Source organism: Staurois parvus, unplaced genomic scaffold (assembly GCF_062004578.1).
Source record: "Staurois parvus isolate SC_StPar_1 unplaced genomic scaffold, SC_StPar_1.0 ptg000580l, whole genome shotgun sequence".
NCBI classification, from domain to species: Eukaryota; Metazoa; Chordata; class Amphibia; order Anura; family Ranidae; genus Staurois; species Staurois parvus.
In genome coordinates this window covers 1864511-1892365 of record NW_028318376.1, presented here as the reverse complement: position 1 = coordinate 1892365, position 27855 = coordinate 1864511, and the positions used below count along the sequence as shown (strand labels likewise).

The window sequence follows — 27855 nt, the reverse complement described above, 5'->3', positions numbered from 1 at the left end:
AAAATGATCTCTAATATGCTTGCATTTATCTGGCCTTTGGGGCACTATTGCTCCTAATGACACCAATGATGAGGCATCATTTCTTCTACAGACACCAATAGTAAGGTATAATTCTTCCCATTGATACCAACAATGTGGCACTATTCCTCTTACTGACACCAATGATGAGGCACCATTCCTTCCAATGACACTAACGGTGGGGCACTATTCCTCCCACTTAATTCAAGCATGGGCACTATTCCACCCACCGACTCCAATGATAGGGCATTATTCCTCTCCAAACGTGCAGTGTAATTTTATTTACTCCCACTGACACCCTCTAAAGTCTGAAGGCCAGAAAACCTGCCCTTTGTTTACAAAGTTTGGAGACCCCTGATCTAGAGGACCACAGTTATTCCCAGAAAAAACAATCAATAACAACATGGCTTTTGTGTACATTTTCTGTTAAATATAATGCTTTAAGATTTCTACCTGACTTTTACAGATTAAACTTTTAGTCAATTTCAAGTTACTTTGCAAATCTACAGCCCCAAGCAAGGTTAAACAGTCTTTCTCCAGCAAAGACTCCGCCACCACGAATTCATGGCAGAAAAATCCAGTGGATAAGCCTTTACCTATAGGGCAGATTTGTAAAGCGATATTAAGAAATATGATGGGTTGTGTAATGTTATAGGAATCTGCATACTTTAAATGGTCCGTGGAGAGGCTTGGAATGTCTTCTGAATCTCAGCCGTCTTTCATGTAGATAATCGGTTTAGGAAACTATTTGGACTGCTTAGTAAACGCAGGTCAACACTTTCTTTTAGCAGAAAACAACATTTTTTATAGCACAACACAGGAAATGGAATGGCAGAGGGGTTTCATAAATACACTGCAATACGTAAAACAGATTATTAAAGGTGTAAAATGTTTTGCCATTACATCAATTTGCCTTACAAGTTTTGTATAACCCTCCGGTGGTCCTTGGCGTAGTGCTGTTTTACACATGAAGCCAAAGGCACCATGGCAACAAAAAAAAAGCTCAGAACAGTGCCAAAAAAAAATAATCACAAAACAAGGTGCACCTACTACAATGCAGGGTCCAATATATTAGGGCAGTCTCTCTAAACATAACTATGGGAATCAGCATTAGTGCATTTAAGGGACCACTATTAACCAGTTAACATACGACCTACAGCAGTTTTACTGCTACAGGGCGGGATCCCACACTCCAAAGACATGCTGGTAGGTTAATTGGCTCCTGTCTAAATTGGCCCTAATATGTGTATGTATGAATGTAAGTTAGGGACTTTAGATTGTACGCTCCTCGAGGGTTAAGGACTGATGTGAATGTACAATATATATGTAAAGCGCTGCGTAAATTGACGGCACTATAGAAGTACCTGAAATAAATTAAATATATATATATATATATATATATATATATATATATATACACACACACACACACACCCATACATATACATATACATATATATATACATACATATACACACACACACATATACATACACACACACACCTGATCCGCATTCTCGTACAGCACCAATCACTCAACAGTTTCAGGCCAATGATGTTTGGCCTGGATCTGCTGAACCAAATCAGATCTCTGCCTGTGCTTACATTATACAGGCACAGGAAAGGATTCAATCTTCTCTCTTTGGAGCACATTCCGTTCCAGAGAGAGAAGAAAGCAGATCCACTTGAGTCAAAGCAACACACACACACACACACACACTAAAAGCACCGATAGCTCACATTTAACCCCCTGATCACCCCCCTTGTCCCCAGTGTCATTAGTACAGTGTACAAATTTTTTTCCTTCAAAAAGTTCCTGGGTCCCTCCCAGAGAGTGTCATATTGCCCGCCACTAAATCATTAATCACATTTAATCCTTTAATTGCCAAGAAAATGCTCACATGCACAATATACCTCCATTGCTAGTATAGTGTCTGAACGGATCAATATATCATTGTGAAGTTCAGAACTATATCAGCGTTCACAATAGTATAGTGTCCCCAAAAATGTAGCATTAGCAGGGTCACTCTGCACCAGCCAGCATCTGTGTTTAGTCCCTATGCTTACCCCCCCCCCCCTTCTCCCACAGCAAGTGCAATGTCAGTAGATCTCTGTCATTTGATACATTGCACACAAAACTGCAGGGTTAGTAAGATCAGGCCTGATCTCTGCTAGCACCAGCAGGTCATTTTTTTGTAGTGGTTCAAGCAGTGCCTGACAGCCAGGTGCTCTTTTTCCTGGGAGCCGCACTAGGTACCTAAAAATGTAATGGCCAAAATGTCCAACAAAAGGTACACTAGTAAAGAGGCCTACATGATTCTGAGCATGACAGGTGAGCGCGAAGGGGAAACCTCACTGACAGAATCCGCCTCAGAATACGAACCTGTAGAGAGCAGCAACACCCTGACAGCTCAGATGATGGAGTAGAGGTCCCTTCTAAGGTCAGGAGTACCCGACCCTGTTCCCAGGTTGCTGAGTGGTACAACTGCATGATAATTATCATATGCAGCAGAGTGCCAGTACTCTACCTTTTGGTGAACTGGCGAGCACCAGCAGCCTAGTACATCCTGGTATTTTTCATACTGGCACTGCAGTATCACTTGGTGATGTGGCGAGTCCCATAAGTGCAGTACCAGCTGGTGCGCTGGCTAGTACAAGTAGCATCCCGCAGCCATCAAGAATTTGCACACAGGCCCGTAGAGCCCCTAGTGTCCTTCCGGATGTGCATGCAAATCCTGATTGGCGGCCCACAAGTTCTGCAGCACCCGTACTTCCCCCATTCAATTTCCACCCTATAATACAGGTGGAAACAGCAAATTTAACTACTCCCCCTGATTTTTTTGGAGCTGTGTTTCATGGAAGATCTGTATGGATTGATTGTGGACAATTTATCACCACCAACCCAAATTCAAACGTTGCTAGACCATTTGCATGGAAAACTATTACGGTTTCCAAATTTAAAAGAATTTTTGGGGCTAACCCTCAACATGGGCATTACTAAAAAAAAAAAAAAATAATGAATAGCAGTTGTATTGGTCCACAGACCCGATTCATCAAATGCCTGTATTCTCTCCTGCCATGGCCAGGCATAGATATGAGAATATAATGTGATTTATGCATTTCAATGACAATACACTCTGTCGTCCTAGGGGTGAACCCGATTATGACCAGCTCCACAAAATTCGGCCCCTCGTGAATTTCTCATTAATTTTTCTGACCGCTTGCATTCAAACAATTTCTGCCCAGCAAGCGTGCCAGATATGGAGTCAAGATGTATAAGACCTGTGAGAGGGCAACAGGCTATACATGTAATTTTTGGATTTACAAGGGAAAAGATAGTCACGTGGAGCCCCCCGCTCCCCTCCCCCCAGATGCCAGACTACATATGGATCATTGGCAAGATAGTTTGAGACTTTGTGTCACCCTTTTACCATATGGGGTAACACTTATACGTGGATAATTTTTATACAAGCACTCCACTATTTAGGTCTCAAAAAAAGGTCTCATGGTGTCTCATTTTGTTTGCTGATCTAGTGTGCTGTGCCTGTGTGGGTTCGTGTGGTGTGGACCGGGATCCCAGGACAGGTGTTTTACTGTATGGCAATGTTGTCATGGTTTTATAGTGTAGGGTTCTACAGCCTTTTGTATTTTGTCACGAAAGTGTTAATAAACATGTTTTTTAGATTGTACGCCCCTAGAGGGTTAGGGACTGATGTGAATGTACAATATATATGTAAAGTGCTGCGTAAATTGACAACGCTATATAAGTGCCTGAAATAAAAATAAATAAATGTTTTAAGCCGCAGTATGTTCTCATGAGGACTTCTTTCCTAGTGGGTTTTTTACTTACTGATCCATTTTTCTACAACCTAAGAATGCAGCCAGCATTTCCATCAGCTGACCATAGAACTGATTGGAGACCGGAATGGGGCCAATCATCCTTATAGTCTAAGAAACCGGAAACTGAGCATTTCATCACTTCAGTTATATAAACAGCGCAATTTTTAAATTGGGAAAGCATCTGATCACACCGATCTTGATGATATCAGATGATGCAAGGGCAGAGGAGATATATTGTGTTCTTGCGCATTCAAGTTAAAAAAAAAAGGTGATTTTTTTTCAAAGCAGTTGCGTTTGAAAAATCGCTGCGCAAGTACTATGTGACATAAAAAATTGCAGCACCCACCATTTTATTCTATAGGGCATCTGCTTTAAAAAAATATATAATGTTTTTATATATTTTTTTTTTTTTCCACATGAACAAAAAGTGCCAGAAGAGGCTTGGTGGTTAGAAGAGTGAGTGATGTGTGGCATAAGCTTCTAATGCATAAAATGCCAAGATAACAACCCCCTCCCCAAATGACCCCTTTTTGGAAAGTAGGCACCCCAAACGATTTGCTGAGAGGCATGTTGAGTCAATAGAAGAATTTATTTTTTACCACAAGTTTTTGGAAAATGACAAAAAAAGGATATATTGCTCACACAAGCCATTGGTATGTGGAATTACACCCCAAAATACATTCTGCTACTTCTCCCGAGTATGGGCATACCACATGTGAGAGACTTTTTGCCAGTCTTACCAAGTACAGGACCCCAAAATCCAATAAGCACCTTCACGCCCTAAAATGCCAGAATAGTACAAACCCCCCCCCCCCCCCCCAAATGACCCCTTTTTGGAAAGTAGACACCCCAAGGAAAGAAAAAGAAAACATTTTTTTCAAAACCAGAGAAAACATGAGATCTGCAAAATGCTCACCACACCTCTTATTAAATTCCTTGGGGTATCTACATTCCAATAAGCTGTTATTTGGGGAGGGGGGAGGTAGTGAGGAAGTTTCTCACCTTCAGGCTTTCAAAGTGGTCACTGGATTTTGGGCTCCTGTATGTGGCTAGGCTCCTAAAAAGTCCCACACATGTGGCATCCCCATACTCTATAGAAGTAGTAGAAAGTATTTTGGGGTTCAATTCCACTTATACCCGTGGCATTTGTGAGCAATATATCATTTAATTGACAATTTTGTGTAAACAAAAACATTTTTTTTTTCCCCCACAAGTTTTTTGAAAAAGTCTTCCATGGACTCAACATGCCTCTCAGCAGATAGCTTAGGGTGTCTACTTTCCGAAAGGGGGCCATTTGAGTGTGTTTGTACTGCCCTGGCATTTTAGCACATCAAGAAATGTGATGTGATAGGCAGTCAGAAAGTAAAAGTTGTGTTAATTCCAGTATCTATACCATAGTTTGTAGACGCTATAACTTTCACATAAACCAATTAATATACACTGATTGGGATTTTCTTTTAGCAAAGACATGTAGCAAAATACATTTTGGCCTAAATTTATGACGAAATTTTAGTTTATTGGATATTTTTTTATAACAAAAATTAGAAAATATTGTTTTAATTTTCAGAATTTTTGTTTATAGTGCAAAAAATAAACTCAGGAGGTGATCAAATACCACCAAAAGAAAGCTCTATTTGTGGGGGAAAAATGACTGGTTGGCAGCAGCAGAACGAGAGTGCGCGAGATGGCTGATGACAGTCTGCACACCATGGACAGTGAGACCCCACAGTATAGCCACTGGATGGCAAACAGTCTTCAAGAAACAGCTAAAGTGTTGGGTCTCAACTACAGGGGACTGAATAAGGACCAGCTGGTCCAGTTGCTGGAGGAAGCCAGCCAGCAGGAGGAGTCTGCCACAAACATGGGTTAGACGTGCTCCAGGGAAAACGAACCACAGCCCCCCAGCCCAGGCAGCAAGAGTCTTTGGGTCATATGGTATGAGGAAGAGATGGCCATTCTGGGAGAGGATGCCACCACAGAAAGAAAGCTTGCGGCCATTGAAAAGCCGCAAAAAAGGCAGTGGGAAACCACATAGAACTGAGCAGCTGCTCCTGTGTCCGCCTCTGTGGTACAAGAGGCCCAGAGAATCTCCAGGAAGGACTTTAAGCCCTACCAAGAACATACAGGAGATGTGGAAGGGTTCTTTCAGGACTGTGAGCATCAATGCGAACTATTGGAGATTCCACCCACATACTGGACCCGTCATGTGGTAAGGCTTCTAGATGGGGAGGTGGGGGGTTGCTGAGGCCTATCGAATGTTGGAGCTTCAAGGATATAAAAAGGACAGTGCTGGACTATTATGCTGTATAGCCAGAGTCTTATCAGGCCAAGTTCCAGACTGCCCCCACCTCCCAGAGACCTCCTTCAAGATGTTTCTCAAGGGAGAAGGCAACCTCCCCCGAGGAGATCATACAGCCAATCCTGAAGGAACAGTTTTTTTTCCAAGAGTGCCCTGGAGCTCAGGCAATGGTTGCGAGAACAGAAACCCACCACCCTAGTGGAAGTGGCGGCCTTAGCAGATGAGGCACTCCTGATTAACCAACAATGGAAGAAGCCCCCGGCCGAGGCCCACCAAATTACTAGGATGCTCAGCACTGCATCAGAGCCCTCTATGCCTCCCCACTGCCGGATGAGTCCCCAAGCAGTGCCACCCCCTTGGCCAACGTTCTCACACAATCCGCCCCCCCCCCCCCCCCCACAGTGTGCCCCCAGGCCTACTTTAGAGAGACACTGTTTTGGCTGTGGACAAACCAGTCACTAGCAGGCCAGCTGACCAGCTAAGGAAAGGACTCTCAGGCCCAGCTCTCCTAAGCCGGTGCACTATGTGGACATGTACTCAGATTCTGAGGAAATGCCACTCCAACCCCAGCCCTCTGGGTTACCCTCGAACCACCCATGCTACAGATGTGGACAACCTGGGCACCCCCAGGCTAGATGCCCATGGAACATCCACCCTCCCCAGACCCAAACCCCTCACCTTGATCATGATGTGCAGCTGGTACTAGGAGGAAAGAGCCTCTCCCCATCCCAAAGTTAATGGATGCCTCAAACAGTAACTGACACCCCCAAGGAGTATACTTACTCCAAGCTACCCCAAGAAGAGGCAGCAGCATTTGCAGGAGGTCTCCATAGAAGGAAGAAAGATTATTGGTTTCCGTGACACAGGTGCGTTCCTGACTAGTGTTGATCCCTGTGTACTGAATCCCGCAGCGATCAAAGAAAACCCTGGCTTTTCTATTGAACTAGTGGGGGGTGCCAGGAAATGCATCCCCAGGGCTATGGTTCATCTGGATTACGGGTCTGGGTAAAAACGTTGTTCTGTTGGGGTAATGCCAGGCCTACCAGCTGACATTCTGCTGGGGAATGATTTGGGAGAGCTTAATTGTCAATTTCTGGGGAGTGTGACCCAGAGCCACTCTCTGGGAGTGAAGCCAAAGGCTAGAACAGAATTAAGGCCAGACACACATTAATCAAGTATTTACCCTGTTACCTATGTAAGGGCTCGTGTCATCCCTGCCAAAAACCCAATATTTCAGGGAGCCTACTGTGGTTCTCATAACAAATGGAGAGATACAGGGAGGGCACACCAGCCCCAAAGTTACAACTGCAAACAGAGGGGGCATATGCAGACCAATTGTCATTGGAGAGGTAGGAAGAACTCCACGGCATCACTTTGGTGGACAGATAATGTCAGTAGACCAAATTGTCCTTACAGGGGTTCAAATGTGCCCATAGCCCAACAATCTCCATACACTCACATGATGCCCTGCTTGAATGGACTCAAATACACACTTGGCCCTCAGATAACAAGCAGTTATATGAACACTTAGATGGTTCTGCTGAAGAACTGCTACATATGTACCTTGCACAAGACGTGTTACGGCCTCTTGCAGGTACATGTTTTGGAAAAGGAGGAGGGGTTGTGACGGAGATCAGAAATATTATTTTATTTTTATGTTGTTTTGCTGAAATCAATAAGTGTGTCAAGCAGTCAGCTTGTCTGCTTAATTAAATTTATGAGTTCCTGTGCATGCAGGTGGTGGGAGATGAGGTTGACCTCAGTGGGAGGCACAGAGCATGGTGTCCTGCAGCTGGGAAAAGCCAGATGTGTCGGCAAGGGGTGCTTGGTTTGGTAGAATTGAAAGGACAATATAATGTCACTATGCTGGCAGAAAACATGCAGAGCTGAAGCCACTGATGGACAGAGGAGCTCATGGCTGCAGGCCTTGCTAGGATGCATTGAACTGCTGAGACAGATCTGCTTTTTGCACAGCTGGGACTAGTAGTTCTACATTGTCTGTGTGGCTTTCCGCAAACCAGGACTTTATTCTACCCTCTGCTCTTCCGTCAACTGCTGCATGTGTAGTCTTGAAGCTGCGGCCATGACACACAGCCCTCCGAAGACCCGAGAGGAGTTGATGAAGGACCTCTGCCCGCTCAACCTCCTTCTACATATCTATCTACCTAGACTTCCTCTGCTGAGGCTACTGCTGGCTGGTGAGTCCCTGAATTGCTGCCCTGTGCCCCAGACTTTGCTGTATCAGTGTGCAGCCTGCTACTCCCTGGGCCGTATTGGTGCTTTTGGCTCTGGACTAAGCCCTGCTGTACTAGAGTGCCAACCTGTGCCAAGGACTTTTCCCTGTGTGCTAGACCTAACCCTATTCTGTTTGGAACCCTTTGCCCTGTGTACTGGACCTAACCCTATTCTGCCCGGAACCCTTTGCCTGTTTGCTGGACTTAACCCTATTCTGTCTGGAACCCTTTGCCCTTTGTGCTGAAGACTTACGGCCCTGTTGACTACCTGCCCTCTGCTGCCGCATGTTGCCACCCTGAGAATCATTCTTCATTGCGGTGTCTTGTGGACTAGTTTTTCTATTGTCTGCACCCTGAGTCTCCCAGATAAACGCCCGCATGTCAGGTTTCATGTGATATATTCTCATATTCTCCCTCTCCTTCCCTCCCTCTCTCTCTCTCCTGAAGTACCTAAAAATCTCCATAGATGACAGTTTAAAAAAAAATATTCAATTTGCATTTATCGCTTCCAGCTTCAATAAATTGCAGAGGAGGTCAGGGATGTTCCTCCATCACCTCTGTGTGCAGCCAGCCCGACTATTTACAGTGGTCCAGTGTTCCCTGATGGAAAAGGGCACACTGTGTGGGAAGCCCTTCCAAGCCCCATAAAAGTGATTGGGCAGCTTTAGAACCACTCAAATCACTTCTATCCGAAAGTCAATCGCGGACTCTACAAAATGATTGTTAGGATCATATCCTAAGGACAGCAAGTGGTTTAAACAGAACTAAACCTATTGATTTAATGGCTTCCCAAACCAATTCCATTCAAGGCATGCTGTGAATGATAATTGTCATAGGTGCTTGTGCTCTCAACTGAACAGTCAAGCCATCACATGGCTCGTGTCATAACTGATCAGATGTAGCACCATGGCACCTGCAAATCAAAAAGAAGTCAGGAGGGTTTAGTTACACTTTAAAGGCTGGGTTCACCTTTACAGAAAAAATAATAAATGCATGCATTTATTTTTTCTTGCAGGAGCCAGGAAAGCACTTCAACTGCAATCAATAGATCACAGATGTAATGAGGGCTCCTGAAAACATGACCTCCAACATTCAGTCCATAACCTGCGTTTGAGCTGCCTGTTTGAAATCTGGAACACGTCAGTGGACTGAGAGCACTCACCAGTGCCCCCCACAGCCCACTGAAACTACAAGTACAAACTTCACTATTTCTAAAAGTATAGAACATTTACATGTTTAACCTTTATTTTGCATTCCTTCATTTACTTCCTGGTGATGTCGTACATTTCAGGAGTCTTCGGGGGGGGGGGGGGGGAGAGGGTTCTCAGCTCAGCCAATGCCTGAGCTAAGTACAGATGGATTTCAGGAAGTAACTGTTAAATGAATCATTTGCCCTTATTCAAGATGGCCACTTGCAGAAATGCGAGGTGGTGTTTTTCAAAAATGATTTCTCAGCAAAATAAAGCATAGAGACAGTTAAATGGAGGAGTTTGTTTTCAACAGTAAAAATTACTTTGTTAGCATTTTTGGTTTGTGGTACTCAGATGCAGTGCAGTTCCACTTTAATTCACTCAGAGGAATCTGTGAATGAATGACATGGCTTTGTGGGCAGAGCGCGGTTTTTAAAAGTGACAGTAAAGGTGGGTCTGGGGTAGAGGGGGCAGGAGCAGGTACATGTTCCCCCCTAGAAGCAAGTAACATGTTCTACCCTAAATATGGGTAAACATGTAATATGATCAAAAAGGAGAACTTGGCCTTTAGCATATGGGAATTACAATGAAAGGTCAAGATGTACCGCCTAACTCTCCAAAAATAAATATATAAAAATATGCCTGAATGCAAAAGCATATTTGAATGAAATTGGGTAAAGCATAGGTAAATTACTTAATTGACATGAGAACTAGCATTTAAGAACAGTCTATCAATCCTGCAACCCAAAAGTAGCCCAGCTTGGGTATACCATGAACTATATGCAAGCTGTTGCTCATCCAGCCAAAAACACAGTTCCTAGAGGAAATGGATTTCATATAATTTTATAACCACAAGTTTACGCAATCTATTCCTTGGAAAAACTCGCTTTTCTTTCTTTTTATTTTTTAACCAAATTCCTTGCACAACTTGATTTTACTCATATTTTAACAGGCAAAGTAAAAAATACACTCAATTTCTGATTTTCACAAACCAACAACCCTAGTACTGCCAGGCGGAAGTGCTAACCATTTAGTCACTGTGCTGCCCATATAAATCACATCTTTTATAAACACAGATACAACACATTTTTCAAAAGTCATACTCTCAATCAGTGTGTCCAGCTGGAGCCCAGATGCAACCCCTCTGACGTTTTCACAAAAGTTCCAACCCAAAAACATGCTTTCTATGGCTGCCTGAGTAATCTTATCTCCTTATAATTCAGATCTATTTTACAGATGGGTATTACTCAAGACTCCAGAAAGCTGCTGGTATTTTAAATTTTCCACATGTTGAATGCAAGTTGTAAGAATTATTCATATTGTACAAAAACAGAAAAACATACTGACTTTAATCTTTCAACATATATAGCCATATTACACTCTGATCTAAAATTCCATTTACAGAATACGTTAAGCTTCACAAAAGTATTTTATGAAGTTATATGTACATCAATCCTGATTCCGGTCATGTGATCAGCAAAACAGTCATGGAAAATCCTGCCAGTGTGGAGGATTCTGGGGACAAAGATCAGGGAACTCTTTCGGCATGAAATCCCTGCCAAAATGGAGGAGTCTGGGGGACAAAGTTCAGGGATCAAATCCATGCAAATATGGAGGAGTGTGGGGAACTCTTTAGGTATGTGATCCCTGCCAATATGGAGTTATGGAGGCAAAGCTCAGCCCCCCCCAAATGGGCTACAGGGGCATAATTATAAATGCAGCTGCTGCATAGAGCAGGTGGTGCAGCAACTGCATAGATATCTACGCCCTTAACGCCCATTCGGCCTCTGGTGCAGAGGTGAAATTATTGAGTATTAGTGCGCAATAATTTTGTTTGGGGCAAATATGAAAAATACCTCATTCCAACCAGTGATGTAAGCACTACTGCGAAGCATTATCATGTGTAGCAGTGTTTGGGATAGCCTTTAATCATTTTTATAATAAATTAGGCTGTCATTCATTCATAAATCTAGCTTTCAGCAAGCTAAAAAAATGCCCAGAAGTTTAACCATGTACATTATGATGCTAGATACAGCACTGAGCTGCAGTATTTGTGAAAGACATCTCTGTTATCCATTAACTAACTGATGAGCCTGAAGTGGCAGTAGGATAAACTGTCACTGACACAGTCCTCCACCTGAATGGGTTCTGCTGTTATTCTTTACATGTCAGAAATAAACAAATAACACGGGGCTGTGTGCCCTATTTACTGTATAAATGTGATGGCATGCATTTATAAAGGTCACATGTGCCTTTATAATGCATTACAGGTGGTACTTTATTTGTTATTATTCACCAATAAACGATACATGCATATTTACACACACAAACCTAGTCCAGCAAGCCCCTTGTGTCATTTCTCTCAAGTTATGCTCTTTTTATCAAACACTGCCTACCTTTTGGACAAAATGTAGGGCTGATCAATCACAGATGATCACTGCATGAGTGAATACATGCAAGCGGCCATGATTAGCTGCTGGAGCAGACAGCCTTCCAGTGCTTTCAAGGGAGCGTGCTCCCACAGCTAATGGCCAGGAACCCCAGCTGGGGTTCTCACATGTAATCTATGTGGGGCACATTTGTAGGTGTGAATACACCCTTAAGACTAAAGCTGGCCATAGACAAGTCTGCTTTAATTTGATCAACCAATGGGGAGTGAATGTGTGCATGGGGAATCCTCCCAGCTGTGCCATTGTATTCTGAATGTAGGGAGACTCTCCTGCCATCAGAATGAACTAAACAGCACTGCAGTCTATAACCTATAGCTGCAGTGCTGATCGAGAGGTAATTTTCCAATAGTGGGATTGTACAGAAGTTGATTGGTAGACCATCTTTTGCTTAACTCCAGCGGCAGTTCAAGGATCGAAATTAAGCTGGTCCCTGCTAAACTATACAAATTTCGATCCATGTATGGTCAGCTTAAGTACACTCTCTGCAAGTGCAGAGAAAATACCTTTTGATTCTGATTCAAAATACCTTTTGATTCCGATTCAAAATCTCAAACAATGTTATCAATTTTCTCTGCTATCTTCTGTAAACTACAAAAGCAATTTCCCACTATGTACTAGAGATAAGATGACATAAGAAGAGGAGGTAATGGTAGTCCAAATCAGGAGAGCAGTCTAGGGTGACACTGTTCCTCCATGCATACAGTGCAGTGAGGTTTAGGGTTTAGATAGCTTTAACCACTAACCCATCTTTTTTTCACACAAATAGAACTTTCTTTCGGTGGTATTTGATCACCTGTGCACTTTTTATTTTTCGTGCTATAAATAAAAAATATAGTTTTTCTTCAAAATTTTTGATTTTTTTTGCTTTCGGCTATAAAAAATATATAGTAAACTCAGTTAGTCATAAATTTAGGCCAAAATGTATTCTGCTACACGTCTTTGGTAAAACAAAAATCCCAATAAGTGTATAATAATTGTTTTGTGTGAAAGTTATAGTGTCTACAAACTATGGTATAGATACTGCAATTTACACCATTTTCTGCTATACAGCGCTGCGCTAGTTTAACGGACAATTGCACGGTCATGCAATACTGTACATAAAAGAAATTTGTGTCCTTTTTTCACATAAATAGAGCTCTTTTTTTTTGGTGGTATATGATCACCTGTGCGCTTTTTATTTTTCGCGCTATAAACAAACAAAAGACCGAAAATTTAAAAAAAAAAAACATTTTCTCATTTCTGTCATAAAAAATATTCCAAAAACTAAAATTTTGTCATAAATTCAGGCCAAAATGTAGTCTGCTACATGTTTTTGGTAAAAAAAAATCCCAATAAGTGTATATTGATTGCTTTGTGTGAAAGTTATAGCGTCTACAAAACTATGGTATAGATAATGGAATTTACACAGCTTTTACTTTCTGAGGTGCTAAAATACTAGGACAGTACCAACACCCCCAAATGACCCCTTTTAGGAAAGTAGACACCTTAAGCTATCTGCTGAGAGGCATATTGAATCCATGGAAGATTTATTTTTTTTCTACAAGTTTTTGTAAAATTACAAAAACTTTTTTTTTTTTCCCCACACAAAGTTCTCACTTAAATGCTATGTTGCTCACACAAGCCATGGCTATATGTGGAATTACACCACAAAATACATTCTGCTACTTCTACCGAGTATGGGAATACCACATGTGTGAGACTTTTTGGGAGCCTAGCCACATACATGAGCCTGAAATTCAATGACCACTTTGAAAGCCTGAAGGTGAGTATTTCACTTCCTCATTTCACTTCCTCACTACCGATCACAGTTTCGAAGGCCCTGAAATCCCAGGATAGCACCAACCCCCCCCCCCCCCCCCCAAATGACCCCTTTTTGGAAAATAGACACCCCAAGGAATTTTAAAAAAGGCATGGTGAGTATTTTGCAGATCTCATTTTTTCTCACAAGGTTTTGAAATATAAAAAAAAACAAAAGAAAAAATATGTTTTTGTTTTTTTTCTTCATTTTCCAAAAACTTGTGGCAACAAACGAGATCTGCAAAATACTCACCATGCATCTTATCAAATTCCTTGGGGTGTCTACTTTCCCAAATAGGGTTATTTAGGGGGTTTGGTACTATCATGACATTTCAGGGCCTCAGAAACTGTGATAGGTAGTCAGGAAGTGTAATGAGGAATAAAAGCCCTTTAAAAGCCTGAAGGTGCTTATTGGATTTTAAGGTCCTGTACTTAGCTAGACTGCCAAAAAGTGTCTCACATGTGGTATCCCCATACTCGGGAGAAGTAGCAGAATGTATTTTGGGGAGTAATTCCACATATACCCATGGCATGTGTGAGCAATAAATCATTTAAGTGACAATTTTGTGTAAAAAAAAAATAATTTTGTCATTTTCCAAAAACTTGTGGTAAAAAAAATAAAAATTCTTCTATTGACCTAACATGCCTCCCAGCAAATAGTTTAGGGTGTCTATTTTCCAAAAAGGGGTCATTTTGGGGGGTGGGGGCATTTTAAGCCCAGCATTAGAAATTTAAGTCACACATCATTCACTCTTCTAACCACCTGAAGACCAAGCCTTTTCTGACACTTTTTGTTCACATGAAAAAAAATCTGTATTTTTTTGCTAGGAAATTAATTTTAGCCCCCAAAGATTATATATATTTTTTAAAGCAGACACACTAATGGTGGGTGCTGCAATTTTTTATGTCACATAGTACTCATGCAGCGATATTTCAAACGCAATTCTTTTTTTTTTTTAAATACGCTTTTTTTACTTTTAATGCACAAAAACACAATATATTGGCCAATTATTTTGAAAAATTATAAGGAAGATGATTGTATGCGAGGTAAATAGATACCAAACATGACATGCTTTCACGGGGCTCACTGCGCATGCCCCGTGAAATGGCGACAAACTGCATACATTTTTAATATCCATAGGCAACGCTTCCAAAGCCTTTACAAGCTACCATTTTAGATTTATAGAGGAGGTCTAGTGTTAGAATTGCTGCCCTTGATCTGACGTTCGCGGCGATACCTCACATGCATGGTGCAACCGCTGTTTACATACTGGCAAAGGGGAAGGTAGGGTGCTTTTTTTTTTGCAAGTGATTTTAATTTTTTTTAATAATTTTTTACACTGTCCCTTTCATTTTTTTAATCCCTTTTAATGCTATCACAGGGAATGCAAATATCCCTTATAACTTCCATTGGCATTGTCATATATTCTTTTACTGAGAAATCTGGGGTCTATCAGACTCTAGATATTTCCTCTGCTCTTACATTATCTAATCTCACCAAGATCGGTGTGATCAGATGCTTTCCCAATAAACAAATGGCGCTGTTTAGATCCTGCAAAACTAAAGTGATTAAATGCTCGTAAGCTTCCGATTTCTTAGTCTATAGAGATGTTTGGCACCATTCCGGTCTCCAATCAGCTCTATGGTCAGCTGGCAGAGACACCAGCTGCATTTTCAGGTTCCTCCGATGGAACGGAACTGCCCGAGAATGCCCTGGAAGGCAGTGGGGGCATCTTCTCCTGCTGTTTTAAAAGCAATACTGCAGCTAATTAGCCACTAGGATTGCTTTTACATGAAACCCGATCACCAGCTGAAAAAAATTATACCAGGATGATGCCTGCAGCTGCATCATCCTGGTATAACCACTCAAATTCCAGTGATGTACTAGTACGTCACTGGTCCTTGTTGGGTGTATATGCCATGTTTTGTTTTTTTTAATGCAGCCGGTGGGCTGAATGAAAAAAAGAGAAGAAATCTCTGCCAGAAGAAAAGTGTGTGGTATGCCCACTGTCAGAATATACTTCCCTGCATCTACCCACTTCTAATGGTGGGCACACATGAAAAGTTGTAAAAAATATTATAAAATATATAAGCCGAAGCATAGGGGCCATCCAGCCACTGGCCATCCCAGGCTGCCATGCTTCGGCATATATGTTTTTTTTTTTTTAAACTGCGGATGAAAAATCTCATCCAACAGCACTGCACACACCTACTTATGTATATTCTGAGAGCAAGACCCTGTTGCTGTCAGAATAAACAAGTCAGTGCTGTAGGCGAATGACATCCCCATTTCTCATGCAGGCTTTTTCCCCCTTTCTAAGATGGGTATTTACAAGCTGTTGGGGGAAACCCCGGCAATTAGGTCGCACGGTGCCACATGCACCAATTCCAAGAATGTACAAATGTCTAAATAGTGGCACGCTTAAATAAAAATTGTCCACGTATAAGTGGTACCCCATATGGAAAAAGGATGATCAAGTATCAAACTATCTTGCCACTGCTCCGCATGTAGTCTGTGCATTCGGGGGGCTTCACATGACTTTCCCCTCGTAAATCCAAAACTTCTATGAATAGCCTGTTGCCCTCGCACAGGTCTTATATATCTTGACCCCTTATCTGGCACGCTTGCTGGGGAGAAATTGTTTGAATGCAAGGCGGCCAGAAAAATTAATGAGGTACTCATCAACACAGATGTTTTGCTAGGGAGTACAGATATCTACAAAGTTTTGGTTAAGGTGATTTACAAGGGGCCGAATTTTGTGGAGCCAGTCAAATTCAGGATCACCCCGAGGACGATAGAGCGTGTTGTCATTGAAATGCATAAAAACACATTATATTCTCATATATATGCCTGGCCATGGCAGCAGAGAACACGGGCATATTATGAATCGGGTCTGTGGACCAATACAACCGCAATTCATTTTTTGTTTTAGCAATGCCCATGTTGAGGGTTAGGCCCAAAAAAAAAAAAAAAAAAAAAAGAATGCGAATGGTCTGGCAAGGTTTGAATTTGGGTTGGCGGCGATAAACTGCTGTGCATATAAATTGTTTTGATCCACAATCAATGCAAACAAATCTTCCTTCAAAAACAGCTCCAAAAAATCAAGGGGAATATTTAAATTTGCCGTTTCCACCTGAATTATGGGTGGGCAGTGAATAGGGGAAATACGGGTGCCAAAGAATTTGTGGGCTACCAATCGGGATTTGCAAGCACATCCAAAAGGATACTAGGGGTTCTATGGGCCTGTGTGTGATTTCTTGGTGGCTGCGGGACACTACTTGTGCTCGCCACCACACCAGCTTAGTACTAGCACTCTGCTGCATATGAGAGTCATCATACGATTGCAACATCTCAGCAACCTGGGAACGGTTTCTGGTACGCCTGATCTTAACAGGGACCTCTTCTCCATCATCTGAGCTATCTGTCAGGGTGCTGCTGCTGTCTACAGCTTCGTATTCTGAGGCTGATTGTGTCAGTGAGTCTTCCCCTTTGCTCTAATCTGACATGCTCAGAATCCTGTAAGCCCCTTCACTAGAGTACCTTTCCATTGACATTTTGGCCACTAAATTTATAGGTACCTAGTGAGACTCATGGGAAAAAGAGCACCTGGCTGTCAGGGACTGCTTGAACCGCTGCAAAAAGTTACCGGCATGTGCTAACAGAGATCAGGCCTGGTTCTGCGAACACTGCGGGTTTGTGTGTAATGTATCAAGTGACCGTGACCTACTGACACTGCAATTGCTAGGGGGGTAAGTGAAGGCACTAAACGCAGGTGCTGGCAGGTGCCGGGGCTGATCCCGCTAACGCTGCATTTTTGGGGACATTATACTAATGTGAATGTTGGTATAGTGCTGATCTGATCAAAGATATTGATCCGTTTAGACACAATACTAGCAATGGAGCTTTATTAGAAATGATCTAATGGAGGTTTATTGTGTATGTGAGCGTGTTCCTGGCAATCAAGGGGTTAAATGTGATTATTGGTGTACCTACAGGCAATCTGATGCTATCTGGGAAGGGTGCGAAAACCTCGGGAGTGCGAATAACGTATACGTCTGTGATTTTGTGCACCCGTACCACCCTGTAGCAGTATTTCTACTATAGGGCAGTGCAGAAGCGGTTAGACATGTCCAGTAAAAAAAAATCAAATTTACGCCAAAATGTATTCTGCGACATGTCTTTGCTAAAAAAAAAAAATCCCAATATGTGTAAATGAATTGGTTTACGTGAAAGTTATAGCATTTACAAATGGTGGTATAGATACTGGAATTTTTTTTTTCTCCCTTTTAACTAATAATGGTGGCGATCAGCGACTTATAGAGGGACTGCGGGAGGCATTCTGACACTGTGGGGAAACTGACTTGGTGTCACTGACATCCCCAGTGGCACCAATACAGGGATTAATGCTATAAAAAAAAAACTGACACTGTGCTAATGGCACTGGGCAGGGAGGGAATAACATGAGAGGTGATCAAAGGGTTAATTGTGAGCTGGGAGTGTTTTACTAGGTGGTGGGGTGTGTGCCTCACTACAAGCACACTGCTCTAGATAGCTGTGCATAACCATCCAGAGCAGAGTGCCCTAGCCGATAGGGAGAACTGTTAGTAAACAAAGCAGCCATCCTCCCCGTCAGTGATCGTCTGTAATCACCATGCGCCACGCGGGTAATCACCGGTTGGGACCCGGTGATTGACAGCTGCGGCTGCAAATGGAGGCTCGGGTAGGGCGTGCGACCCCTACCTGGAAATGTTAAATCACATACAGGTGAAACTCGAAAAATTAGAATATCGTGCAAAAGTTCATTTATTTCAGTAATGCAACTTAAAAGGTGAAACTAATATATGAGATAGACTCATTACATGCAAAGCAAGATAGTTCAAGCCGTGATTTGTCATAATTGTGATGATTATGGCTTACAGCTCATGAAAACCCCAAATCCACAATCTCCGAAAATTAGAATATTACATGCAATCAATAAAACAAGGATTGTACATAGAACAATATCGGACCTCTGAAAAGTATAAGCATGCATATGTACTCAGTATTTGGTTTGGGCCCCTTTTGCAGTAATTATTGCCTCAATGCGGCGTGGCATGGAAGCTATCAGCCTATGGCATTGCTGAGGTGTTATTGAAAACCAGGATGCTTCAATAGCGGCCTTCAGCTCTTCTGCATTGTTCGGTCTCATGTCTCTCATCTTTCTCTTGGCAATGCCCCATAGATCGTCTATGGGGTTCAGGTCAGGCGAGTTTGCTGGCCAATCAAGCACAGTAATCCCACGGTCATTGAACAAGGTTTTGGTGCTTTTGGCAGTGTGGGCAGGTGCCAAGTCCTGCTGGAAAATTAAGTCAGCATCCCCATAAAGCTCGTCTGTGGAAGGAAGCATGAAGTGCTCCAAAATCTCCTGAAAGACGGCTGCATTGACCCTGGACTTAATGAAGCACACTGTACCAACACCAGCAGATGACATGGCTCCCCAAATCAACACAGACTGTGGAAACTTCACCCTGGACTTCAAGCATCTTGCAGTGTGTGCCTCTCCATTCTTCCTCCATACTCTGGGTTCTTGGTTTCCAAATGACATGCAAAAGTTGCTCTCATCAGAAAAGAGGACTTTGGACCACTGAGCAACAGACCAGGTCTGTTTTTCTTTAGCCCAGGCAAGACGGTTCTGACGTTGTTTGTTGTTCAGGAGCGGCTTGACATGAGGAATACGACATTTGAAGCCTATGTGCAGGATCCGTCTGTGTGTGTTGGCTCTTGATGCACTGACTCCAGCCTCAGTCCACTCCTTGTGAAAGTCCCCAACACTTTTGAATGGCCTTTTCCTGACAATCCTCTCCAGGCTGCGGTCATCCCTGCTACTTGTGCACCTTTTTCTTCCACACTTTTCCCTTCCACATAGCTTTCTATTAATGTGCTTTGATACAGCACTTTGGGAACATCCAACTTCTTTTGCAATTACCTTTTGAGGCTTTCCCTCCTTATGGAGGGTGTCAATGATGGTTTTCTGCACAACTGTCAGGTCAGTCTTTCCCATGATTGTGATTCCTACTGAACCAGACTGAGAGACCATTTAAAGGCTCAGGAACTCTTTGCAGGTGTTATGGCTTAATTAGCTGATTAGAGTGGGACACTTTGAGCCTAGAATATTGCACCTTTTCACAATATTCTCATTTTCTGAGATTGTGGATTTGGGGTTTTCATGAGCTGTAAGCCATAATCATCACAAATATGACAAATCACAGCTTGAACTATCTTTCTTTGCATGTAATGAGTCTATCTCATATATTAGTTTCACCTTTTAAGTTGCATTACTGAAATAAATGAACTTTTGCACGATATTCTAATTTTTTTAGTTTCACCTGTACATACACATACATACGTATATATATACACATATACATACATATACACACACACAGTGAGGAACAGAAGTATTTGAACACCCTGCGATTTTGCAAGTTCTCCCACTTAGAAATCATGGAGGGGTCTGAAATTCACATTGTAGGTGCATTCCCACTCTGAGAGACAGAATTAAAAAAAATTCAGGAAATCACATTGTAGGATTTTTAAAGAATTTATTTGTCTTGCACTGCTGAACATAAGTATTTGAGAGCCTGTTTCTTAGGTGTTCAAAGACCTGTTACTGTGCCTTTAAAAAGTCCACCTCTACTCCACTCATTAATCTAACTTATTAGCACCTGTCTGAGCTCTTTCAAGACACCTGTCCACCCCACAGTCAGTCAGACGTCAACTACTGCCATGGGCAAGACCAAAGAGCTGTCAAAAGACACCAGAGACAAAATTGTGGACCTCTTCAAGGCTGGAAAGGTCTATGGGGCAATTGCCAAGCAGCTTGGTGAAAATAGATCAACTGTTGGAGCAATTGTTAGAAAATAGAAGAGGCTAAAGACTGTCAGTCTCCCTCGGACTGGGGCTCCATGCAAGATCTCACCTCGTGGGGTATCACTGATAAGAAAGGTGAGGAATCAGCCCAGAACTACAAGGGAGGAGCTGGTCAGTGACATGAAGAGAGCTGGGACCACAGTTTCAAATGTCACTGTCGGTAGAACACTATGCCGTCATGGTTTCAAATCATGCATTGCACAGAAGGTTCCCCTGCTCAAGTCATCACATGTCCAGGCCCGTCTGAAGTTTGCCAATGACCATCTGGATGATCCAGAGGAGGCAAGGGAGAAAGTCATGTGGTCAGATGAGACCAAAGTAGAACTTTTTGGTCTAAACTTCACTCGTCGTGTTTGGAGGAAAAAGAAGGATGAGTTGCATCCCAAGAACACCATCCCTACTGTGAAGCATGGGGGTGGTAACATCATGCTTTGGGGGTGCTTTTCTGCAAAGGGGACAGGACGACTGCACTGTATTAAGGAGAGGATGACAGGGGCCATTTATTGTGAGATTTTGAGCAACAACCTCCTTCCCTCAGTCAGAGCATTGAAGATGGGTCGTGGCTGGGTCTTCCAACATGACAACGACCCGAAGCACACAGCCAGGATAACCAAGGAGTGGCTCCGTAAGAAGCATATCAAGGTTCTGGAGTGGCCTAGCCAGTATCCAGACCTAAATCCAATAGAACATCTTTGGAGGGAGCTGAAACTCCGTGTTGCTCAGTGACAGCCCTGAAACCTGACAGATCTAGAGGAGATCTGTGTGGAGGAGTGAGCCAAAATCCCTGTTGTAGTGTGTGCAAACCTGGTCAAGAACTACAGGAAATGTCTGACCTCTGTAATTGCAAACAAAGGCTTCTGTACCAAATATTAACACTGATTTTCTCAGGTGTCCAAATACTTATGTTTAGCAGTGCAAGACAAATAAATTCTTTAAAAAAAATCATACAATGTGATTTCCTGATTTTTTTTTTTTTTAAATTCTGTCTCTCAGAGTGGGAATGCACCTACAATGTGAATTTCAGACCCCTCCATGATTTCTAAGTGGGAGAACTTGCAAAATCACAGGGTGTTCAAATATTTCTGTTCCTCACTGTATGTATATATATATATATATATATATATATATATATATATATATATATATATACACACATATACATATACACATATACATATACACACACACACACAAAGTATATACACACACACGTGGTTTTGCGCACCCATGCCGCAGTATTTCTACTATAGGGTGGTCGGGAAGCGGTTAAAGTGGAAGTAAACAGGATGGTGGCCAGCTAGCATTTGCTATCTTGTATGCACAGTATACTTACCTTTGAACGTGCTATCATTCAGTGATGTCTGAAATTTCAGCCTCCATTCTCGTTAGTGCTACATGCCAACAACAGTTATGTTAACTTGGCACGCGACTCCATTCTCGGCATGTTATACACGCAGAGCAATGGGATGGAACTGTATACTGTGCTGCAGTCAACTGCATGGATAATACAAATTTGCTAGCAGACAGGTAATGCTTTTAGCAGAAAATATTTATAACGTTTCTGCTATCGAAAGACTCTACCTGTTAAGCATATGGTTTAAACTTCTTAGCAATCTGATTATGTCAATATTTCTGTGCTCAATGCGGTACATTTTTTTGCATTGAAATATGTTGTTTTTTTATTGTAGGCCTGTAATTTTTAGGAATAACTCACTGAAATCTGTTCGAACAAGAGTCTAGTAAACATCCCGGGTATGATAAAATTTGAAACCCGAAATCATAAATTTTAATATAATAATAATAATAAAAAATAATATAATAATAATAGTTATTCAATAATGTAATCAAACCAAAAACACTGAAATTTGAAATAGAGCGCCAAGTTCGCATATCACTGAGCTTAGTCGCAGAATCGTTTTCAGTGTCTGATGACGAATTTCCCCACAAATCATTATCACTCAATTCTGCAAGTAGTTCTGATTTACTGTCACTGTTCTCTAGCCGGTCTAAAACTGCTTTTGACCTAAAGGGACGCTTTTTGAACGCCATGGACATTTCTCAGTTTCCAGGCAGAAAGAACAGTAAAAATGCAGGCAGGGCACAGGACAAAGCACTAGGGACAAAATGTATGTGAAATGCTTTGATACAGTAATGTTATACTATGTGATTTTAGTGTATTTAGTGAATGTCACTTTTTAACTTTTTTAAATTTCCCGCCGGTTCCGTCCCTCTAACGTCCCGACGCTCGCAGGGAATGGAACCTGGAAGACGGATGCTGGCATTGGCCAGAGACACTGCAGGGGGGACATCACGGGAGCGAAGGACAAGGTGAGTGCAAGAGGGATCCCAGAGCAACGATGCAGGGTAATCCCGAGTGTAGCTCGGGGTTACCGCTTTTGGTACTGAAACGTAACCCCGAGCTACACTCAGGAATACCTCCAGGGGGGGTTAAAGAAAATAATGAAACAACTTACCTGTGCAAAATAAGCAAGTAAAGCACTTTATAAAAAACAAGGCCCTATATGATTCTAATCCTAAATCATCTTTGTCCTTGCTTAACTGAATTGCTACAAAACCCAATGCAGGGAGCAACATGCACAGATGCAATTTTCACTCAAATTAATACACAAAGCCTATTGGGCTTTTCTATATACTTTACAAAAAAAAAAAAAAAAAAAAACACACCCAGTGGCGATAACAGTTGCTCCAAGTTTAACACTTTATCCTGAAACTTAATTCACTTTGTCTGGCACAGCACACTTTTGGAAAGCCTATAGTCTTAATGAATGCTCTCAGAAGTAAAATACAGACGGCTTTCCCCATACTGAAAGAAACAGAGCAGACCCCCTCTCACAACTCTAAGGAGAATGGAATTAGTGATATAGAGAAAGGCATCACTGCCAGGCAGGGCTCTAAAGCGATGTCCGCAGACAGAGTTACAATAGATTTTAGCTGATATCCAACAGCTTCATTTGTGTTGTTTACTGACAATTCACAAGCTCATTACATGTCATTTCTCTGTATTAAAGTTGCTACATAGAGAACAGAAATGGTTGCTTACCTTTCCTGTGACTGTTCTTCATACATTCTTTCTTTTCCTTCCTTGAAAAGTCTTATTGCTCTTTTAGATTTCTTCATTAGACTGTCAATGTAGATTTTAAAATATTCATTTTCACTCAGCTGTGCAAGCTTCTGATTGTCATCATACTTGCTCAAAACAAGTCTTAAATGTTGATATGTGTCAGGCAAAATATCAAGTATGTATGGAGGGCTGTTCTTCAGCTGAAGTTTGGGGCTTTGGCATAATCTTACCTGGAAAAAATAAAATAAAAACATAAACATTTACATTCTGAATGAGTTTGGAAATCATCAACATGACTGGGTCTTTAGATTACAAACTCTTCTGAGCCATTTATGGCCTAAATAGTCCTAAGTAATTCACATACATATGGGGGAAAAAAGATTTTAAATGTCAGGCTAGCATCGGGATGCCTACACAATTCTTAAACGTTGATGAATTTATTCTTCCAATGAAAAGAAGTTTGGTGACAAGAACCAGGTAACATCTAATTTACCTCCAGTCAAGGACAAGCTTAAAATAGAAGCAGTACAGACATACCCGAGACTCTGCACAAGCCTTTTCTGTCTAACCCAGTATATCTCTGAACAAGGTAATACCTCTGTATAGGCCAATAAAGTGCCCAAGCAGATCGAAGAACTCTACATGGAGCACACTTTCACATACTGTATGTGCAGGCTGGTTTTGACAGTGTGATTTCAGCCTCCTCTGGTGCAACTTTATTCAGTGGTTCAGGTGCGAATTGTCAGACTGTATGACTTTGGAAACCAGGCTCAAAATCGTACTGGGCTCTATTTTTGAAAACGCCGACCTGCACATATGTGAACTGGCTCCATTGAAAAGGCTGCATGTTCACATGTCAATCAAAATGGATGCAGTTCAAAATGCATCCATTTTGCATAAATGTGAACTGGGGCTTAGTCTATGAAATAAAGTGAGATTGCAGGCTCCTTAATTTTTTTATTCTATTTATTTTGTTTTTTTTGCTACGTCAATGTAAAGAAAAAAAATTGTAGAAATCAAGTCAAAATAGCCTTGTTTCTATAGTTTGCAATTATAAAGAAGTGGGTACAAATAAAACTTCAGTGCAACAAATGACTCCTCAGATTCCTGTGTATACCAGTGCCTTTGACACTTACATGCATTTCCACGCACAAAAGAGATGTCATAAAATAGTGCCGCGCATATCTCATACATTAGATGCTTTCATTCATATATATGAGGTTATAGAGATATATGTGTGCACTATTTTATGACAAAGAAATATGGGAGCAGCCATATTGTTCATTACATATTCAGGCCCTACTAGTGCAGGTCTCTGATATTAACTGCTTCTCGACCGCCCTATAGCAGAACTACTGCTACAGGGCTGTGCAAAATCATGTATGTGTGATTTTGTATTCCCGTGCCGCCATTGGCGGCTACAGCTGTTGATCACCAGATCCCAGCTGGTGGTTCCCCACCAGCACCCAGCGATCGCAGATTTATCACTGACAGAGGATAGGTCTGCATGTAAACAATACAGATCTCTCCCATCAGCTCCAGCATGCTGCTTTGTATTGCTCTGAGAAAGCAGATAAATACCAAACAGCATGCCTCTCTAGTAAAACACAGCATACAGTTAACCCTTTGATCGCCCCAGATGTTAACCCCATCCTGCCCAGTGTCATTAGTATAGCGTCAGTGGTTTTTATTAGCACTGATCACTGCATTAGTGTCACTGGGGATGTCCGTGACAGTTACTCACTGCCCCCCCCAGTGTCTGAATGCCAACTGCAGTCCGGCTATAAGTCGCTGATCGCCGGCTTTACTAGTATAAAAAAAAAAATAAAAAATTCCAGTATATATACACACCGCCATTTCTAGACGCTGTAACTTTCACATAAACCAATTACCGTATTTGCCGGCGTATAAGACGACTTTTTGATCCTTGAAAATCTTCTCAAAAGTCGGGGGTCGTCTTATACGCCGGTACACATGTTAGGGGGGCTGCGGCATTAAGTACAGGGGTTTGCAGGGGCTGATGTCTCTTACCTGGATCCAGTCCCACGACGATCCGGTCCAGGAAGCGCGGCGTCTCCTTCAGTTCGGCCACTGGATGTTCGTGCGGCTGCTCAGCTCCGCCTCCTCACCGGTGATTGGCCGCCAGAACTGTAGCTCAGGAAAGGCACACAGGCGGCCAATCACCGGCGAGGGGGCGGAGCCGAGCGGCCCCGCGAAAACTGAGTGCCGGAGCAGCAGGTAAGTGTTGTGTAGAGGTGCTGCTGCAACCACATATGCTGGCTGCAGCAGCACCATACGAGAACAGGGTCAGCAAGTCTCAGTGGGAGGAATAGTGCCCCATCATTGGTGTCACTGATACCAATGATGGGGCACTATTCCTCCCACTGACACCAACGATGGGGCACTATTCCTTCCACTGACACCAACGATGGGGCACTATTCCTCCCCCCCCACTGACACCAACGATGGGGCACTATTCCCCCCCCCACTGACACCAATGATGGGGCACTATTCCACCCCCCACTGACACCAATGATGGGGCACTATTCCACCCCTCACTTACACCAATGATGGGACACCATTCCTCCCACTGACATCAATGATGGGGCACTATTCCTCCCACTGACACCAATGATGGGGCACTATTCCTGCCACTGATACCAATGATGGGGCACCATTCCTGCCACTGATACCAATGATGGGGCACCATTCCCCCCACTGACACCAATGATGGAGCACTATTCCTCCACTGATACTAATGATAGGGCACTATTCCTGCCACTAATGCCAATGATGGGGCACTATTCCTGCCACTAATACCAATGATGGGGCACTATTCCCCCCACTGATACCAATGATGGGGCACTATTCCTCCACTGATACCAATGATGGGGCACTATTCCTCCACTGACACCAATGATGGGGCACTATTCCTCCCACTGATACCAATGATGGGGCACTATTCCTCCCACTGACACCAATGATGGGGCACTATTCCTCCCACTGACATCAATGATGGGGCACTATTCCTCCCACTGGTGTGCATTGGAAGAGGGGTAGTCTTATACGGCGAGTATAGCCCAAACACTACATTTTAGCAGGAAAAGTAGGGGGGTCGTCTTATACGCCCAGTCGTCTTATACGCCGGCAAATACGGTAATTTACACGTATTGGGATTCTTTTAATAAAGACATGTAGCAGAATACATTTTGGCCTAAATTTATGACAAAATTAGTTTTTTTTAATTTTTTTTACCGAATATATTTTATAGCAAAAATATATATATTTTCAAAATTGTTGGTCTTTTTTTGTTTATAGCGCAAAAAAAAAAAAAACCCGCAGAGGTGATCAAATACCACCTAAAGAAAGCTCCATTTGTGGGGAAAAGGACATAAATTTAATGTGGGTGCAGCGTTGCATGACCGCACAATTGTCAGTTAAAATAACGCAGCGCCAGATCGCAAAAAATGGCCTGGTCAGGAAGGGGGGGGGGGGGTAAATCCTCTGGAGGGCAAGTGGTAAAAACAGACTATCTTCAGTCTCAAATATTGTGAAAGATTCAGAGGGCTCATGGTAGACAGAGACTAGGCCTTGATGCATGAAGGTAAGCAAAAGGTAAACTTGTCTTGTTGCCTACAGCCAACAATCAGCTTCCAACAGTGATTTTTACATTTTACTTTCAGCGCACTTTTCAAACTCTGGACCTTAAATTATCTTTTCTCAGGCTTTAGGTCACAAGAAAGAACTTAGAAATAGTCTGCGCATTAGAAGCAAGGTATTATTCTAACTCAAAAATACTAATGTTATTTGTTAATGCTGACATATGTTCCCTCCTGAGTCATGCAAGTATACAATTAAGTGAAGTGTACCTTTTCAAAACATAAGAGTCTACATAAACCACAAAAATTGTTGTATAAAACAGAAGCTCAAGGTGAAAACATTTCACTGCCCACAGCTAAAAACACAAGTACACTTATTCATAGTGAAAATTCCCATTTTGATTTAGTAAGGCTATGGCATCTATACAAAGGAAAC

The 27855-nt window shown here is 42.3% G+C and overlaps 1 protein-coding gene across 4 annotated transcripts in view; it reads right to left on the bottom strand.

The window, feature by feature from the left end:
- The window catches only part of CBLB (Cbl proto-oncogene B), a 263546-nt gene that overhangs the window by 168930 nt on the left and 66761 nt on the right, over positions 1 to 27855 (bottom strand). For all 4 annotated transcript variants that reach the window (XM_089692244.1, XM_089692245.1, XM_089692243.1 and 1 more), the window contains exon 2: positions 23800 to 24050. In XM_089692244.1, coding sequence (XP_089548370.1) covers positions 23800 to 24050 — 251 coding nt within the window. The remainder of the gene's footprint in view (positions 1 to 23799; positions 24051 to 27855) is intronic.